We start from the raw sequence: 15464 nt of genomic DNA on the forward strand, positions 1-15464 counted from the left end.
CCAATGAACTAGGAGGTCACTTATTCAATTCCCGATCAGGGCACATGCCCAGGTTGCAGACTCGATCCCCAGTAGGGGGCATCTGGAAGGCAGCCGATCAATGTCTCTCTCTCATCAATGTTTATTTTTTTAAAAAAAATATTTTTATTGATTTCAAAGAGGAAGAGAGAGGGAGAGATAGAAACATCAATGATGAGAGAATCATTGATTGGCTGCCTCCTGCACGCCCCACACTGGGGATCGAGCCTGCAACCCGGGCATATGCCCTTGACTGGAATCAAAGCCAGGACCCTTCAGTTCACAGGCTGACACTCTATCCGCTGAGTCAAACTGGCTAGGGCTCTCTCATCAATATTTCTCCCTCTTTCCTTTTTCCTTCCTCTCTGAAATCAATAAACATACATATTATAAAAAGAATTCCAGGAAGCTACTGAATGTTTTTATTTGCCTTTTGAGAATCATTTTTTAAAATTTAATCATGATAAAAATTTTTAATTGTGGTTTAAAAAAATTAATGTAACCATTTAAAAGTATATGGCTCAGTAGTGTGACATATATTCACATTATTGTGCAACCTTTCCCCAAAACGTTTCATCTTGCAAAACTGAAACTACCCATTAAATGACAACTTCCCATTTCCCACTCCTCCCAGCCCATGGCTACCACAATCTACTTTTTGCTACTATGAATTCTACTAGTTTCTGGGTACTTCATCTAAGTGGAATCATACAGTATTAGTCTTTTGGAGACTGGTTGATTTATTTCAATTAGCATGTCCTCACGGTTCATTCATATTGCAGCATGTGGCAGAATTTCCTTCATTTTTAAGGCTGAATAATATTCCATAGTATGCATATTGCCACATTTTGTTTCTCCATTCATCCATTGATGGACATCTGGGTTGCTTCCAGGTTTTGGCTATTGTAATGTTCTTATGAACATGGGTGTTCAAGTATCTGTTCGAGTCCCTGTTTTCAATTTTTTTGGGTATATTCCCAGAAGTTGGATTGCTGATCATATGGTAGTTCTATTTTTAATTTTTTGAGGAACCTTGAGAATCACTTTTAAAAAGCAAATTCAGCAGGGCTGATTTTGTTGCCTACAAGACAATAGAAAATAGTATTGGCTGCTAAAAGCTATTCTCTTCTTGGACTATATTAATATACCCTACTAAGTGCTATGCATGCAATACTCTAAAGTTAAAGGAGCTCTGTGTGAATAATTAAATGTATACACGTTTCAGGGACATCAATTGTATATGATTTGTGTCTTTAAGTGCTTTGAGGGACAATCTTTATTTTTAACCAAATATTGTTGAGCACTTGCTCTGTGCAAGGCTTCACGTGGAAAACCAAAATATACCCTACTTGGTTTCTACTTTCACAAAGCTTCTAGTCCCAGAGCAGGCAGCAATACCCTTTGGTGTCTGGTGTGTTAAAATAGTGGTACAAAGGGAAGGTTCTAGCTGTTCAGGGGAGGCAGGAGTCATGGGGAAAGACTTCCTGGAGAAGGTAACATTTGGGTGTGATAGAGATAGGGTTTACAGGGTTCCAGGTGGCTGGCACACACTGAGCCAAAGCAGAAAGTGTCCATGAGTTTAGAGAAGGTGAGGGCATGAGAAGTTGAGTGGGAGATTCAGAGAGCTAAGTGGAAGAGGTCAAGGAGAGCTTTAATACCAGGATGAAGAATTCAAACTTCTATGGTAAGTGGGGTTAAGGGGCTCGGAGGTTTAATTTTTTAAATATATTTTTATTGATTTCAGAGAGGAAGGGAGGAGAGAAAGAAACATCAATGATGAGAGAAAATCTCTGACTGGCTGCATACCCTCTACTGGGGATCGAGCCTGCAACCTGGATATGTGCCCTTGACTGGAATCGAACCTGGGACCCTTCAGTCTGCAGGCTGACACTCTATCCACTGAGCCAAACCAGCTAGGGCCTCAGAGGGGTTTTGATTAGGGAGTGATGTCAAAGCAGTGCATTGGGAAGGTTAGTCTGGCAGTGATGTGTGTGGGATAGACTAAAAGGGAGAGTTACTGGCAGCTGAGAAATTGGCGAGAAAGGGTTAAAAGGGATAACCCAGTTGCTGTGAAGGAAGTTAGAGCAGTGGTTCTCAACCTTGGCTGCACATTAGAATCACCTGGGAATCTTTTTAAAATCCTGATTTCTGGGCCTCATCCTCCGGAAATTCTGTTTCTTTGTTACTAATGTTGTGGCCCCACCTCATAACAAAGAAGCAGAATTTCCGGAGGATGAGGCCCAGAAATCAGGATTTTAAAAAGATTCCCAGGTGATTCTAATGTGCAGCCAAGGTTGAGAACCACTGAGTTAGAGAATGACAAATACCATATGATTTCACTTACATGTGGAATTTAAAGAGCCAAATGAATGAACAAAATAGAAACAGACTCATAGATACAGAAAACAGACTGATGGTTACCAGAGGGGAAGGGGGTTGCGGGGTTGGGTGAAACAGGTGAAGGGATTGAGAAGTACAGATTGGTAGTTACAAAATAGTCATGGGTATGTAAAGTACAGCATAGGGAACATAGTCAATAATATTGCGATAACTATGTACGGGGCCATAGTACTTGAAGTATTTGAAGTATTGGGGGACCACTTTGTAAAGTATGTCTGTCTAACCACTATGTAGTACAACTGAAACTAACACAGAATAACATTAAATGTCAACTGTAGTTGAAAAAATTTAAAAGGAGGGGGACTACACCAGGCCTGAGGTAATGAGGGTTTGAATTTGGTGGTGGGCTATGGGAAGTGAGTAGTGGAAAGGGACGATAAAGGACCTGACCTTGGCCCCTTTTCTGTGGATGCCCCATCATACCTTTTGCCCCTCCCTTCCTCTTCCTTCCTTTGTCCTTGTTTAAAAAATATTATGTACCTTATTTCATGACCAGTCTTATTCACTTAGGTTTCTTTCAGAACCTTGCATAGTGGCCTACACTTAGCAGGTGCTTGATAACTATTTGTTGAATTGCAATTGGTGACTGATTAGAAGTGGGACAGTGGCCAAAAATAACCAAGGGTTCAAGCCTGGGTGATAGGAGAAAAGAGGATGCCAGGAGAAGCTGATCAGGTTCAAAGTCAGGTTGAATTTGAGCTCCTGGCAGATTGTCTAGCTGACTTGAAATCTTGGCATATAGGTAGAAGAGAGGGGACTTTAAAAAAACACACCCAGTTTTTGAAATTGATTTCAGAGAGGAAGCGAGAGATATAAACATCAATGATGAGAGAGATTCATTGATTGGCTGCTCCCTGCACACCCCACACTGGGGATGGAGCCTGCAACCCCGGCACGTGCTCCGAGTGGGAATCGAAATGGGACTTTCTGGTTTATAGATTGACGTTCAACCACTGAACCACACTGACAGGCCAGGCAAGAGAGGGCTTTTAAGGTACATCCTCACCTTCACCTCCACTCAAGCTGGGAAGATAGTGGCTACGTTTAAGGGTCAAATTTTGGTCTGGGGTCATATTCTGGTCTGCCACTAGCCAAGTACCAAGTTAGTTTCTCTGAGACTCACCTATGAAAGTGAGATAAAGTAGTACTCTATAAGGTGGTTGTCAAGGCCAAAGGTGAGGTAAAATGTATTAATACACCACCTGGGATAAGTGATAGCTCTAGTTATTGGTTATTATTACTATTATTAAGGTTATGGGAAGGAGCATAAATCATGTCACTCCTGTGTAAGGCCATCCATGGCTTCCTATTACATGTTGAATGAAAGGCAGCCTCCTGCCCTGGGCCCCACAGGCCTGAGTTATCAAACCCCTGCCCACCTCTCATCCAGCACCTCCTCACCCACACCCTGTGTTCTGCCTGGTTGTCCCCTAAAAATGGCAAAATGCTTTGCTTGCTGCCTCAGGACGTTTGCATTCACTCTTTACTTTGCTTGAAAGGTTCTTTGTATGGCTGGCTTTTCGGGGGGCAGGGGGGATGGGTATGTATATATTGTGCAATCATTCAAATGAAACCTAAGTGATCTTAAGTCTCTCATTGTCCCCTCTAAGCCTGACTTTGCCCATAAGAACAATGAGACTGGATTAGATCATCACTAAGGTTTTCTCTGTAACACTTTGTGAACTTAAGGTGGTAGAGTGTGGCTTTAGATTATTAGACTATACCAAGAATCACGTCTTCAATTTGCCCTGCAGTCAGAAAGGCCCTGATGGTTCTCCTGGAACAGCAGCCGGGAATGCAGTTTCTAAGACCTGGAAAGGCAGTCACTGAGGCTGCTCCGCCACATTGCCTGCTGCTGTGTAAAAAACTGCTGGGTGTCAGTCTCCATCCACTGGGGGGAACCCCCCCCCCCCCGAAAAAAAAAAAAAACCCAAAAAACTCCACCTTCTGCCGAAACCAGTTTGGCTCAGTGGATACAGCGTCGGCCTGCGGACTGAAAGGTGCCAGGTTCGATTCCGGTCAAGGGCATGTACCTACCTGGGTTGCGGGCACATCCCCATTAGGAGATGTGCAGGAGGCAGCTGATCAATGTTTCTCTCTCATCGATGTTTCTAACTATCTCTCTCCCTTCCTCTCTGTAAAAAATCAATAAAATATTTTTTTAAAAAACAAAAAACTCCACCTTCTTCTGCCAAGGCTTTGGGTGGAGCTAGAAACACTGTTCGTGACAACACTGAGTCAGCACATTCATCAGGGTCAAGCTCACAGTGAAAAGGAACTGGAAGAGGGCGCTGGTTGAGAAGAAACCTCCAGCTGAGGCCTCTTCAGTCTCAAAGGAAATGGAATCAGAATGTGCAAGTTCATTATGCAGATAGCAGGGAAATAAGGTATAATGCTCAAGTTAGGGGTTTCCTCCTAAAATGCTAGAGCTCATATTAGAGTCTCCCCCAAGTATTGAATTGATGGACTTCATCACCCCAAGAGATAAAGCTCAAAACTGGTTTTCAAAAGTTGCAAAATGAATTATGTGAAAACAGGCTCTTTTGGAGTTATGTAGACACTATTGAGGCTATGTCGGCAAGGACAGCTGGGTTCTCACAAAATGGGATTTGTCAGATTTCTGGGCCAGGAGTTCTCATGGACCTGACCTGATGTGACACTTATGTGCATTAAGTATCAACATTCCTTCAACATTCCTTCTCTGAGCAGGATTACTTTGTTGCCTGAATCCCCAGGGTTAAAATAAGGATCCTTGGCTGGCCTCTGAAAGCACTGACTTCTTTATTAGCCTCCGAAAACATACAGCTGCTTCTCCTGCCCAAGGGCAAATATACTGAGAACTCTTGATATTTCCCTGTAAGACAGGAAATGACAGTACAGGCATAGCTGTGGGGACTTCAACAGTCAGCTGGGACCCAGGGACATAAGGCTCCCTCCTCAGTTCTTCCTCACCAAGATCACACTTAAGATTTTTCACACAACATATATTTATTCAGAAAAAAATTTGCAATAAATTATAATAAAAAAAGATGACACAAAATACAGAATCCCACTAGCAGCTTTGCTTAGTGACCAAAACATGTTTGAGAAATGTAACAAACAATTACAGAATAAGAATCAGAAAACAGTGAAAGGGAGACTAATGCAACATTACCACATGAGTTTGAACTGTTTCTTCCCTAAAACCAAAGATGCAGTCATTCCCTAACAGTTAGATCTGAACTCCGTACTTTCAGAGGTGTTAGTCACTAATACATTGGAGGTACTTAGGAATCAGAGGTTGGGGTGCTAGAGGCACTGTAGGGAGGCAGATATCTTATGTCTGCTCTATTTCTTGTCTCCTCTACCTAGAGATTGTCTAAAACTCTCAACCATGCGTACATCTCAGGACCAGAGCTGGAAAAAGGTTGAGGCAATGAACTAAGTGCATTTGCCTTATGAGGAAAGAGCTAGGATGCTGCACACAGTTCCCAGGACAGGCACTGCCCTATCTTTGTGTTATGACCTTGCCCAGCTTCTATAATATGCCTCACCTGTGATGGCTTTCTGGCCTAGTAGAGATGACAAAAGCGTTCTGTTCACCATTTTCCATTGACTACATCAACACTCAGCCTTTAATCTATCAGATCTGTAGATATTTGGCACCAATAATTTGATTCCTAGTACCATAAGTCCCAGACAGGAAAGGGTTTAACCAGTCTATCACAAGATATGTATGTTTTCTTTCCCCAAAAACCTCAAGTTATAAGAGATGGTGGAACTGGAGAACCATTCAGTTGTGCTGTTTCTCTTGGCTCTCTCCTTTGATATGCCAGAGTTAAGAGTCAATGCTTAACACTGGACACAATGCCTGTCCATTAGGCTCCTTGAATCTAATAGTAACAGGCAAGAGTAAGTTGACTCGGGGTGGTTTTAATGAAAGAAAACAAGAGAAAGCCAATTGTATCAGGTAATTTTGCAGTCAGTAGCTTGTTTGCCAACCGACATAGATTAATGTTTTTTTAAAGGCTGCCTGCCCTACAGAGCTTGAGTAAATGAAGAGTGCAGAGCGTTGTCTTGAGTGGCAGAGAAAAGTGCTTAGCTGGCCCTATTGCACAATCTCTCTTAAACAGCACTGGAAAAAGTGGCTGGGAGCCAAAGGGAGCTGGCTGTACAGTCCAGTCAGCCTTGATGAGGGAGGGGGCGACACTGGCCCCTTGTACGTCAGGAGACTAGTGAAGGGGTTCCCAGAATGATCCTCAATCCTCAGTACTCTTGCTGAGGGAAAGGAGAAATATCTCTAGAAAGGCCTGCTTGAGGTGCAGACTAGCTTTTTTAATGTGGTGTAAGTGTTTCTAAGTGGGAGATGGGTCCCATAGTTCTCATGTAAAATTTGAAAAAGAGAAGGGATGGTAGGAAGCAGGACCTGTCAAACATGAATGTTTTCACTTGTGAATACTCAAAGTGCTTCCACTCTGATTCTCTCACATCAATGGAATGTTATTTCTAATAGTCCTAAAGTTCTGCTACAAAATGAGGTCTGAGACAAGAGAATATGGTTCCACCCAGTGCAGATCCATTAAAAGGCCAATGTTACAGAGACATATGGATACCACTGTAGTAGAAATGCACAAATGCATGTAACAAAAACACGTAGAACGTTAACTCACTGTTGGGGACACCCAAGGAGTCACTAGCCTCACTCTGACTTCCTCCGATGTGATAGCACTAGTAGAGTGCAAAGAGGCAAAGTGGGGATGGTAGGGCAAAAGTGCTTTAGAGGAAGGACTACACACAAGTCTGAGCTACACCAAGTAGTGCTTGTAGGCCTAGAACAGGAACATCACAGAATCTAGGCCTAGGGTGCTAAGGACAATCATGACAGCTGGGCAGGGGGCAACAAACACATCCCCAGGTAAAGGTGTGTAAATACAGAACTCTTTGTCTTATAAAGAGAGAACACAAAAACACCAAAATATGGTAACTTTGGCTTGGCAATATAAGTCTAATAGTACTTTACTGTGTAGGATATGGCAAGGGAGGGATTAGGAAACTCTTCCTTTTTCATGCCTCAAAATTCTGCAATAGACCCTTCCTGTGACATGACTTTGCAAATCACTCTGAAATACTTGGTGTCCAAGATCTTCCACCTCTAGAATCTCGGAGTGTAGTTAAGAGAAAGGGCTTACTGGTCTTCATCGCCCCCCAGCAGGAAACCCAAAAGGAACTGGACAGCGCGCTGGCGTTCACTCGCAGTCTGTCTTGCCAACAAGTTAGGTGGGGGTCTTAGGAGAAGACTTGTGAAGAGAGTAGCTAGAGGGCATGAGAAAGAAAAGGGAAAAAACCCTGTCAGACACAACCTAAGCAAAGCCTCAGGGATGGGGGTGCGGGGCAGGGGATGGGGGCAGTGGGAAGGAAGTGACTGTCCTGTGCCTGGACACTAAGGACATTCTGACCAACACCCACTGTGGCCGTTCTTATTAGGTAGTCTTACCGATCATGTTGGCACTGACATTGTTGTATTCAGAGAATTTTAAGAGTTCTCGAAGGAATGCCATCAAGTAACGGAAAACATTTCTATGGCATCTTGGAAGCTGGGAAATCACCTGTTTTTTAAAAAGGGGGTAGGCAGTGAGGAGAACAATTCGAAGAAGGGAGTAAGAAGAGCCCATAGCTGCAATAATAGTAGTTTGTAATCCAACCTTTACAGGACCCCATTCATCTGTCACAACCCTCCTTGATTTACTCATGACCAACACAGTACCTGCCCAATAATAATTTCCAAGTCAGAATGGTCATACTATTTGGCCCCCGTCCACTCAATGACCAGGCCATGCCATCATCACACATTCACATGCACACCTCACATCACAAGCAGGTCGGTGTTAATCTGGTCTTTTCTCATTTCCTCGTGATGGGAAAATGTCAGGTACCCATGGCATCTGTCAAGCTGAATAGTTTTCTTGGCAATGTCATTTAGCATGGATGGGAACTCCTCCCAACACTCACTAATCTGATTCAGAGGTATTCTCAGCTATTGCTACACCAAGCAGACAAAAAGAAGGCTCAGAAGAAGTGTCAGCCAGAATCCCATGTGTGATCAGCTTCCACAAGTTTATGCCACAGTAGAGGTATCCACCCTACTCAATGGGCCAACTGGAAGGGGTGCAAAATATAATAGGAAATAACACAACCTAAAATTTAAGGGTTCCAACTCTCAATGCTGGTGTCAAGCCATGAAAAACAGATCCAGAGCCATCCTACCATGTACCTGGCAGCGCATATGGCTTTATAAACTCAATGGTTTCTTTATGGGGGAGCCTGCCCCAAACACATCCTCAGAGCAATAAAACTTACCTGTCTGCAAACCCGGGGATCCTGAGCAGAGTCAAGGCAACGCTGATACAGCTCATAACAGATGACGGGCTCTGGCAGGGCTTCCAGGAAAATTAGCAGAGCTTCAGCCACAGAGTGATTACTGCCAGCTGGATAGACAAGTAAAGGGAAAGGAACTCCAGGAAAAGGGACACACCTGATTTGCTCCCCTCCTCAAGCTCCCTCAACAACTGCTCTCTTCCTCTTATTCAGGGCATACTGATCCTAATTGGGGTTTGATTATTTTATTGGTCCATGTACATTGCAGCTGAGTTGTGACAAAATTGATCAGACTCTTGGGAGGTTTGGGCCAACTTGAGAGTCAGGGGAATATAGCCTATAGAAGGACAGTCCACACTGGATCAGTCCTGGAAACTAGTCCCATCCTCCTCCCTGTCATAGTGACAGGACATTTGGTGGCAGAAGTGATAAATTGCTTGAAGCAGAACAGTGCTTCTACTACAGAGAAGAGAAAGGGCTTCTCTGCTTGAAGCAGAACAGTGGGTCCTATTTTCTGTACTTATTAAAAGCCATTATTGCCCAGCTGGCGTGGCTCAGTGGTTGAATGTTAACCTATGAACCAGGGGGTCACAGGTCAATTCCTGGTGAGGATATATGCCCAGTGTGGGGCGTACAGGAGGCAGCTGATCTGTGATTCTCTCTCATCATTGATGTTTCTATATCTTCCTCTCTCTTGCTCTCTGAAATCAATAAAAATACATTTTTAAAAAGTCATTGTAACTTACCCTTGATTCTTTTCAGTAAGAGTCTGATACAAAGAAAGGTCAAAATTTCATAAAAGAAACTGAGAAACAACTGTATAGTCAATGATTACCTTATAATAAAAGACACTGGAGGTCAATGGGGGAAAAAGGAGACATATGTACTACTATTTGTAATACTTTAAACAATAAAAGAATAAAATAAAAGATGGAAGCACAAACATCAAATGTAGGTGGGAAGAAGAGCTTGGCCAAGTACTCATCCAGCTTCCTAGGCCTTTGTCAAAAAGGATACGGATTTTCTCGGGAAGGCTGGTATCCAGGCAGTCTATGATCTGCTGTAACTCTTCCTGCATTCCAGGGGTTTGGAACAGGTCCTCCTACCAAAGAAGTCACAAGGAATGGAACAAGGCAAAATAATCCTAAGGTTCTGAAGACTACCCAGGGATGAGGAGAGCAGCAGGAAGTAAAGGGAAGGATGGTGTGCATAATCATGATTAGGAATGGAGGTGTGACAACGGTGCCTGCTCTCTTTGTCATCTCTATAACTTGTGTAAAATCTTATTTCAAACCTGAAAATTATCTTCAAAAGTTTTAGCCTGTACCCGATATGGCAGAGGACTAGATGGCTAGATCAGGAAGCCAGGTGTTCCCAGTTCTACCATGTTGACAAGTAGAAGACAGAGTCTAAAGACCACATTCAAAGATACAGGTACCCTCATTTCTGAAAACTCACGTTATGCCACTTTGCTTTTACGAAAGACCTATGTTAGTACTTGTTTTCGCTAACTGAAAGCAATCCAAAAACAATTTTTTGCTTTTCTGAAAAAATGTAAGAAACAAAAATAGCATTCAGTGTTTGTTTTGCAGCAAGCTATTATACAGGCATCCCACACCCAAGCAATGAGAGTGGCCTGGACAAGCTCCTTCCCCACAAACCACACCCAGCATTAGCATCTCAGCATTAAGCCACCATAGCTTTGAACTGTCTGTGAGCATCTGTGCTTCATCTCCATTTACTTATGCATTCCTGATTTTACTGTATGTTAGTGTTATTTTAGGTTTTATGTGTTATTTGGTATGCTTTGGTAGGTCATTTTTTGGGTCTGGGAACATTCAAAAGTATTTTCATATAAATTAATGGTAATTACTTCTCTTTACACCATTTTGGCTTATGAAAGGTTTCATAGGAATGCTCCTGATAGCGGGGGAGACCCGTATTACAGAATGCTGGGATAGGAGTAAATGGCATGTCCATCGCAAACCTTGCTGCTCAATTTGGTCCCAAGAGATTTCTCTTTTTGGGGGAAATAGGTTGGGGGTGACTAGCATATTAGATAAGATTTACAAGAAAAATGAAGACCAAATTTTAAAAAATGGGCTTGAAGTTTGCTTTAAACTTTAAAATCTGCAATGCCTACACGACAGCAAAAGCAGGCATGATCTCAGGTACGTAGTGGTCCAGGGAAAAGCGTGTGCAGCCAGGAGATAGGCAGGCTCAGTTCGGGACCCAGCTCTGCCACTATGCTTATGCTCTGGTCTTAGATAAATCACTTAACCTGCAAGCTTTAGCTCTCACATCTGTAAATAGGGATACTTCCATGTGCCCAGACGATCTGACAGTGCTGCCATGTGGAGGTATCTTGGGACAGTTAAAAGCTCTAGACTAGCGGTTCTCAACCTGTGGGTCACGACCATCAGAAAACACATATAGCATATCAGATATTTACATTACGACTCATAACAGTAGCAAAATTACAGTTATGAAGTAGCAACGAAAATAACGTTATGGTTGGGGGTCACCACAACATGAGGAACTGTATTAAAGGGTTGCGGCATTAGGAAGGTTGAGAACTACTGCTCTAGAGTGATGTGAGGTATGATCATTTCCCACTGAACTCACACACCTTCCAAAGTTGTAGAGCAGGCCCACTCTCACTTACCTGGTGACAGGCATATCTGAATAAGTGATCTACCAGAAGCCAGATCTCCTTGGGGACCTGAAGGGGTCTCTCACTGGTGCCTTCATCCAAGGGAACCATCTGCAGGAGAGATTTCTCCTAAGAGATGAGAATCAAAAGGGTCTCAATAAAAACTTTTGTCTGTAACTTACTCTCCAAATCCTGCTTATATGGGTACAACTTGATCTTCATCTGTTAATATATTTGTGGGTTTTTTTCCTCCCTCACTGGGAATATCTCTGGTCAGAAGGTACTTGATACTGATTCCCACACTTAAAGGATCTCCTTTTCTAGATGCTTCACTTAACCATTAAGCATTCCATTTGGGTTTATTAGGTTTATCACTTGGATGCACTGTGTGCTATAAACCCTTTCAAGGGTGACACTGAGAACTAGCACTCCAGCGACTTGGTCACGGTAGAGTCCACACACCACCAGAGATGTGTGGACCATTAAATTACAGTTGTCAACACAGTACTCTGAGAGAGCAGCATCTACTTAGGTTTTTGTTGACTTTTAACTTATTCTTCTTTCAGGTTTTACCACAAATATTAGAGTTTTCACTGTTGATTTAAATGAGGTTCACTGGTCCTCAGGAATTCAATACAATTCTCCACATTAGACCTACGTGCATGAATTATTTCAGGCTTGACAGAAGGTCTAATCTTAAGGCACTAAAAGTCATAAGCCTTAAGATCCAAAAATAGTAAACTGAATACAGCATACCAAGAGCCAGAAATACAATGAAAAGTCTAGGGTCTGAGTCCAGAAGTTATTTTTTATATTAATAGCTCAGCAAAAATTTCTCAGGGCTTTGACACCTTTCACCTATCTTCCTATTATCTGTTAGGTTCTCCTGAAAGAATCTAAGAGGAAAAACACAGAAGTGACATAAATTGGATCAATAACTAAATCTGAACTTGAAAGCGGTGTGTGAATAAACTCAATTTTCTTATGCTTATATAGTCAAATATAAATTATATCAAAAGATGTCTGAAATGGGTTAAAAGGCATCTGAAGGCAGCCTTCATAAAAATCCTAGTGGAGAAAACAGTGAACAACTTTTTTGCATCTTTTCCCCATCCTCTTCCTCCAGCTTACGGTCACATATTATATATATTCAACTTTAGGAAATTCTGTAAATTCCATGTACAACTCCCAAGCCATGTAGCTTTAAGGGAAAGAAAGAAACATTTTACTACTTCCAGAGACTGTGTCCACCAGAGCAGAACTAAGGGCTCTTAACATTTTGTTCTTCTATAAGCACTGGTGACCTTTTAAAGCCCCCGTGTCTTTCTGGGGGAGATGAGAAAGAGAAGGGAGCATGGCAGCTGGTTACCATTTAAAATCTATTTTCTTCACATTTATTTTGCTTCATTTCTTTCTTTTCTCCCCGGGCTTCTATTACTTTATATTCACGTTCCCTAGAGTTGCCAGAACTTCTAACAGCGGCTCATCCTCTAACTTCTTTCTGGTTGTGAGTATTGAATCCAGGCATCCACATGGTACTTAAGCCAAAACACTGTCCATAATGCACTCTGTTCACTTTTTGGACCAAATGCAACACAAGTACAACTTCTGTAGAAGATGCCACCAAACTTACCATATATAAATTATTCAGCACTGATTCATATACTCATAAAAAAAATCTGAAATCCAATCGGCACTTTTTCCTGCACTAAGGCATTAAGGCAACACAGGCACTGTCCAAGATGAAAAGACAGAACATGGTCTGCTTTAACAGGAAAAGGTTGGGAGCAGAACCGTCACAATCCTTAGTGGTTTAAAAAGGTTAATAAAATGTCAGTAGGTTATATACAACATCCACTATCCATTTTCAAATTCATGTATGATGATATGAAATGTCACACTTGAGGTCTCTGAAGTCTAGAAAAAGTTCATGCACAAGAAATAATACTTTTTTAAAAGTCCACAAATGATCCTGAGCTCTTAACTTTCAAAGAGAAACCAGCACATTTGTCTTCTTTCAACAAGACACATCCAGTGTGTGATGAGCCCACACATTGTAACGCTAGTGCTAATAACTAACGTACAAAAACAGTACATCCCCACCACAAAAAGGTATTAACTGCACCAAATGTGGTGGTCACATTAATGACTGTGTGAAAGTGCTTTAAGAATGTTTTCCAAGCCCCTGTTTCTCTACTTGATAGCCCTGTACGGAGCCAGGCACTCTCAAGTTCAAAGAGGCGGAAAGCCGCAAAAGGAGCGCTTCACCAGCTTTCAGGAGAACTGGTTCTAGTCTCCTTTGCCCCACACTCCTGACACCCTTGATGTCAGGAACAGTATGACTCCGGTGAGTTTTTCAATTGTGCTGGCCCTTAGTTGCCTCATCAACAGAATGGAGAAAACACCTGACCCTGTCCAAAGGCAGAGAGTGGGACCAGATGACCCCTTATGAACTCATTCAGCTCTATTATTTTATTCTTATGCTCTATTTCTTGACCAGATCTGGGTATTCTTTCAGTAATTAATCACTATTATCACTAATCCCATATAACTTTTTTTTCCATAGAAAGCAGAAAAATAATTTATTCCAAAAGATGGCAGAAGTAAGAAATTCATCCTGAAAATATACTTTGGTGTAACTCTGTCGGGACAGATCTCCCCTTGAACATGTTCTGCTACCGGCTGCCGCACTGGAGTCTTACTGTCTCATGACAGCTTTTAAGCACGTCATTGCTTCTTCCCATGTCACGAGCAGGCAGGAGCCATCTTCAGATCCACAGGTCCCAAGGAAAGTGCCGTGTTTCCCAGAAGAGCACCTTCTGTTTCAGAGGAGTGCCTAAACATTTGATGGCGTCAGCACAGTTTAGATTAAGGAGGCATATAATTCATCAAAGTGTAAAAAAGCTAACAGGAAAATACTGCACTGGAGAATAAGATGGCCAACTGTGGTGTGCGTGTTTAAGGCAGCTGATGGCCAGAGCAGGCGAGCAAAGGAAGGTGGCCCAGGTGTGGAGGTGACTGTACATATAGAGGAATTCTCGATTGATGGCTTGATGGCTGAGCACTGGGCAGCAGGTCTTCTTCCTCAAGGCCAGTGATACTTGAGATACCAGATGGCTTCATTTTTCAACTGTGGTCCAAAGAGAGGGTTGAGTTGGGCCAGAATTGCAATCAGCCAAAAGAGAGAGCAGCAAATTGAACAGGTCACCACATGGTGATTAACTCCCCGGTTGGGACCCTTAGGGATGAACCAGGGCACCAGGAGACCGACGATGCTCCAGAATATGCTCATCACGATCAGAGGCACCGTGAAACCGCTGTACACCATGGTAGCCACCGGAGTTTCTAGCCCCTGCCCCACCACCGCACTTGGGTGCCACCTGGAAGACCCAAGTCACTCTTAGTGCAAGAGCAACACACTTTTGGTTTTATTATCATTGGAAATGGAGGACAGCTAAGTGGTACCTTCCACCATCTCATGAATTTTCAGATGCATAAACAGCTCTTTAGTTATTTCTCATTTCAAAAATACAAGTCTGGAACCTTGAGTCTATTGCTTTTATGTCCTGGGTCTCAATGACTTGACTGGTAGAGTTAGTATCTTTCCTGTACTTCAGACACACTAAAAGCCAGCTCTGGGGGATTTTCACAGAGTCAGAGGTCTCTGAAATGGGAAAGCCTAGGGACAAATTCCAAGGACCACAGTTAAATGTTAATCAAGCACAGGGAAAAGCATAGGTTGCATTACCTTTTCTAGGAAGCTGTCTTCTTCCTGAGAGCAGAGCAGGAAAAGAAAGTCATTGACAGATAGAAAATTATTAGAATTAATTTATAGAATTAGAAACAGATCAGTATTATTAGAACTCAACTAGCTTTAAACAGTTTTAAATTCTTCAAATAAATCATGACTGTCGAAAGTGAAACAATTCTCATATGCAAAGTTCTCTATTATGCATATTAAATTTTTGTGCAGTTTACTGAGACTATCACTCAAGAAACATTCATGTGCAGTCCTAGACTTCTGTGTCCTTTGGCAGCT

The 15464-nt window shown here is 42.4% G+C and overlaps 1 protein-coding gene across 8 annotated transcripts in view; it reads right to left on the bottom strand.

Annotated features, from left to right (window-relative positions):
* Window positions 1–5387: 5387 nt before the first annotated feature.
* The window catches only part of OCRL (OCRL inositol polyphosphate-5-phosphatase), a 55295-nt gene continuing 45218 nt past the window's right edge, over window positions 5388–15464 (bottom strand). For 4 of the 8 annotated variants that reach the window (XM_036305138.1, XM_036305136.1, XM_036305139.1 and 1 more), the window contains 6 exons: window positions 15174–15197; window positions 11438–11554; window positions 9790–9874; window positions 8755–8882; window positions 7892–8003; window positions 5388–7710 (listed from right to left, as the gene is read on the bottom strand). In XM_036305138.1, coding sequence (XP_036161031.1) covers window positions 7583–7710; window positions 7892–8003; window positions 8755–8882; window positions 9790–9874; window positions 11438–11554; window positions 15174–15197 — 594 coding nt within the window. In that variant the 3' untranslated portion in view covers window positions 5388–7582. Of the gene's footprint in view, window positions 7711–7891; window positions 8004–8754; window positions 8883–9789; window positions 9875–11437; window positions 11555–14057; window positions 14556–15173; window positions 15198–15464 lie in introns of those variants that run through there. The other 4 variants (XM_036305137.1, XR_004966955.1, XM_036305141.1 and 1 more) reach the window with 4 other exon arrangements.

This window comes from Myotis myotis, unplaced genomic scaffold, assembly GCF_014108235.1.
Source record: "Myotis myotis isolate mMyoMyo1 unplaced genomic scaffold, mMyoMyo1.p scaffold_m19_p_4, whole genome shotgun sequence".
NCBI lineage: Eukaryota > Metazoa > Chordata > Mammalia > Chiroptera > Vespertilionidae > Myotis > Myotis myotis.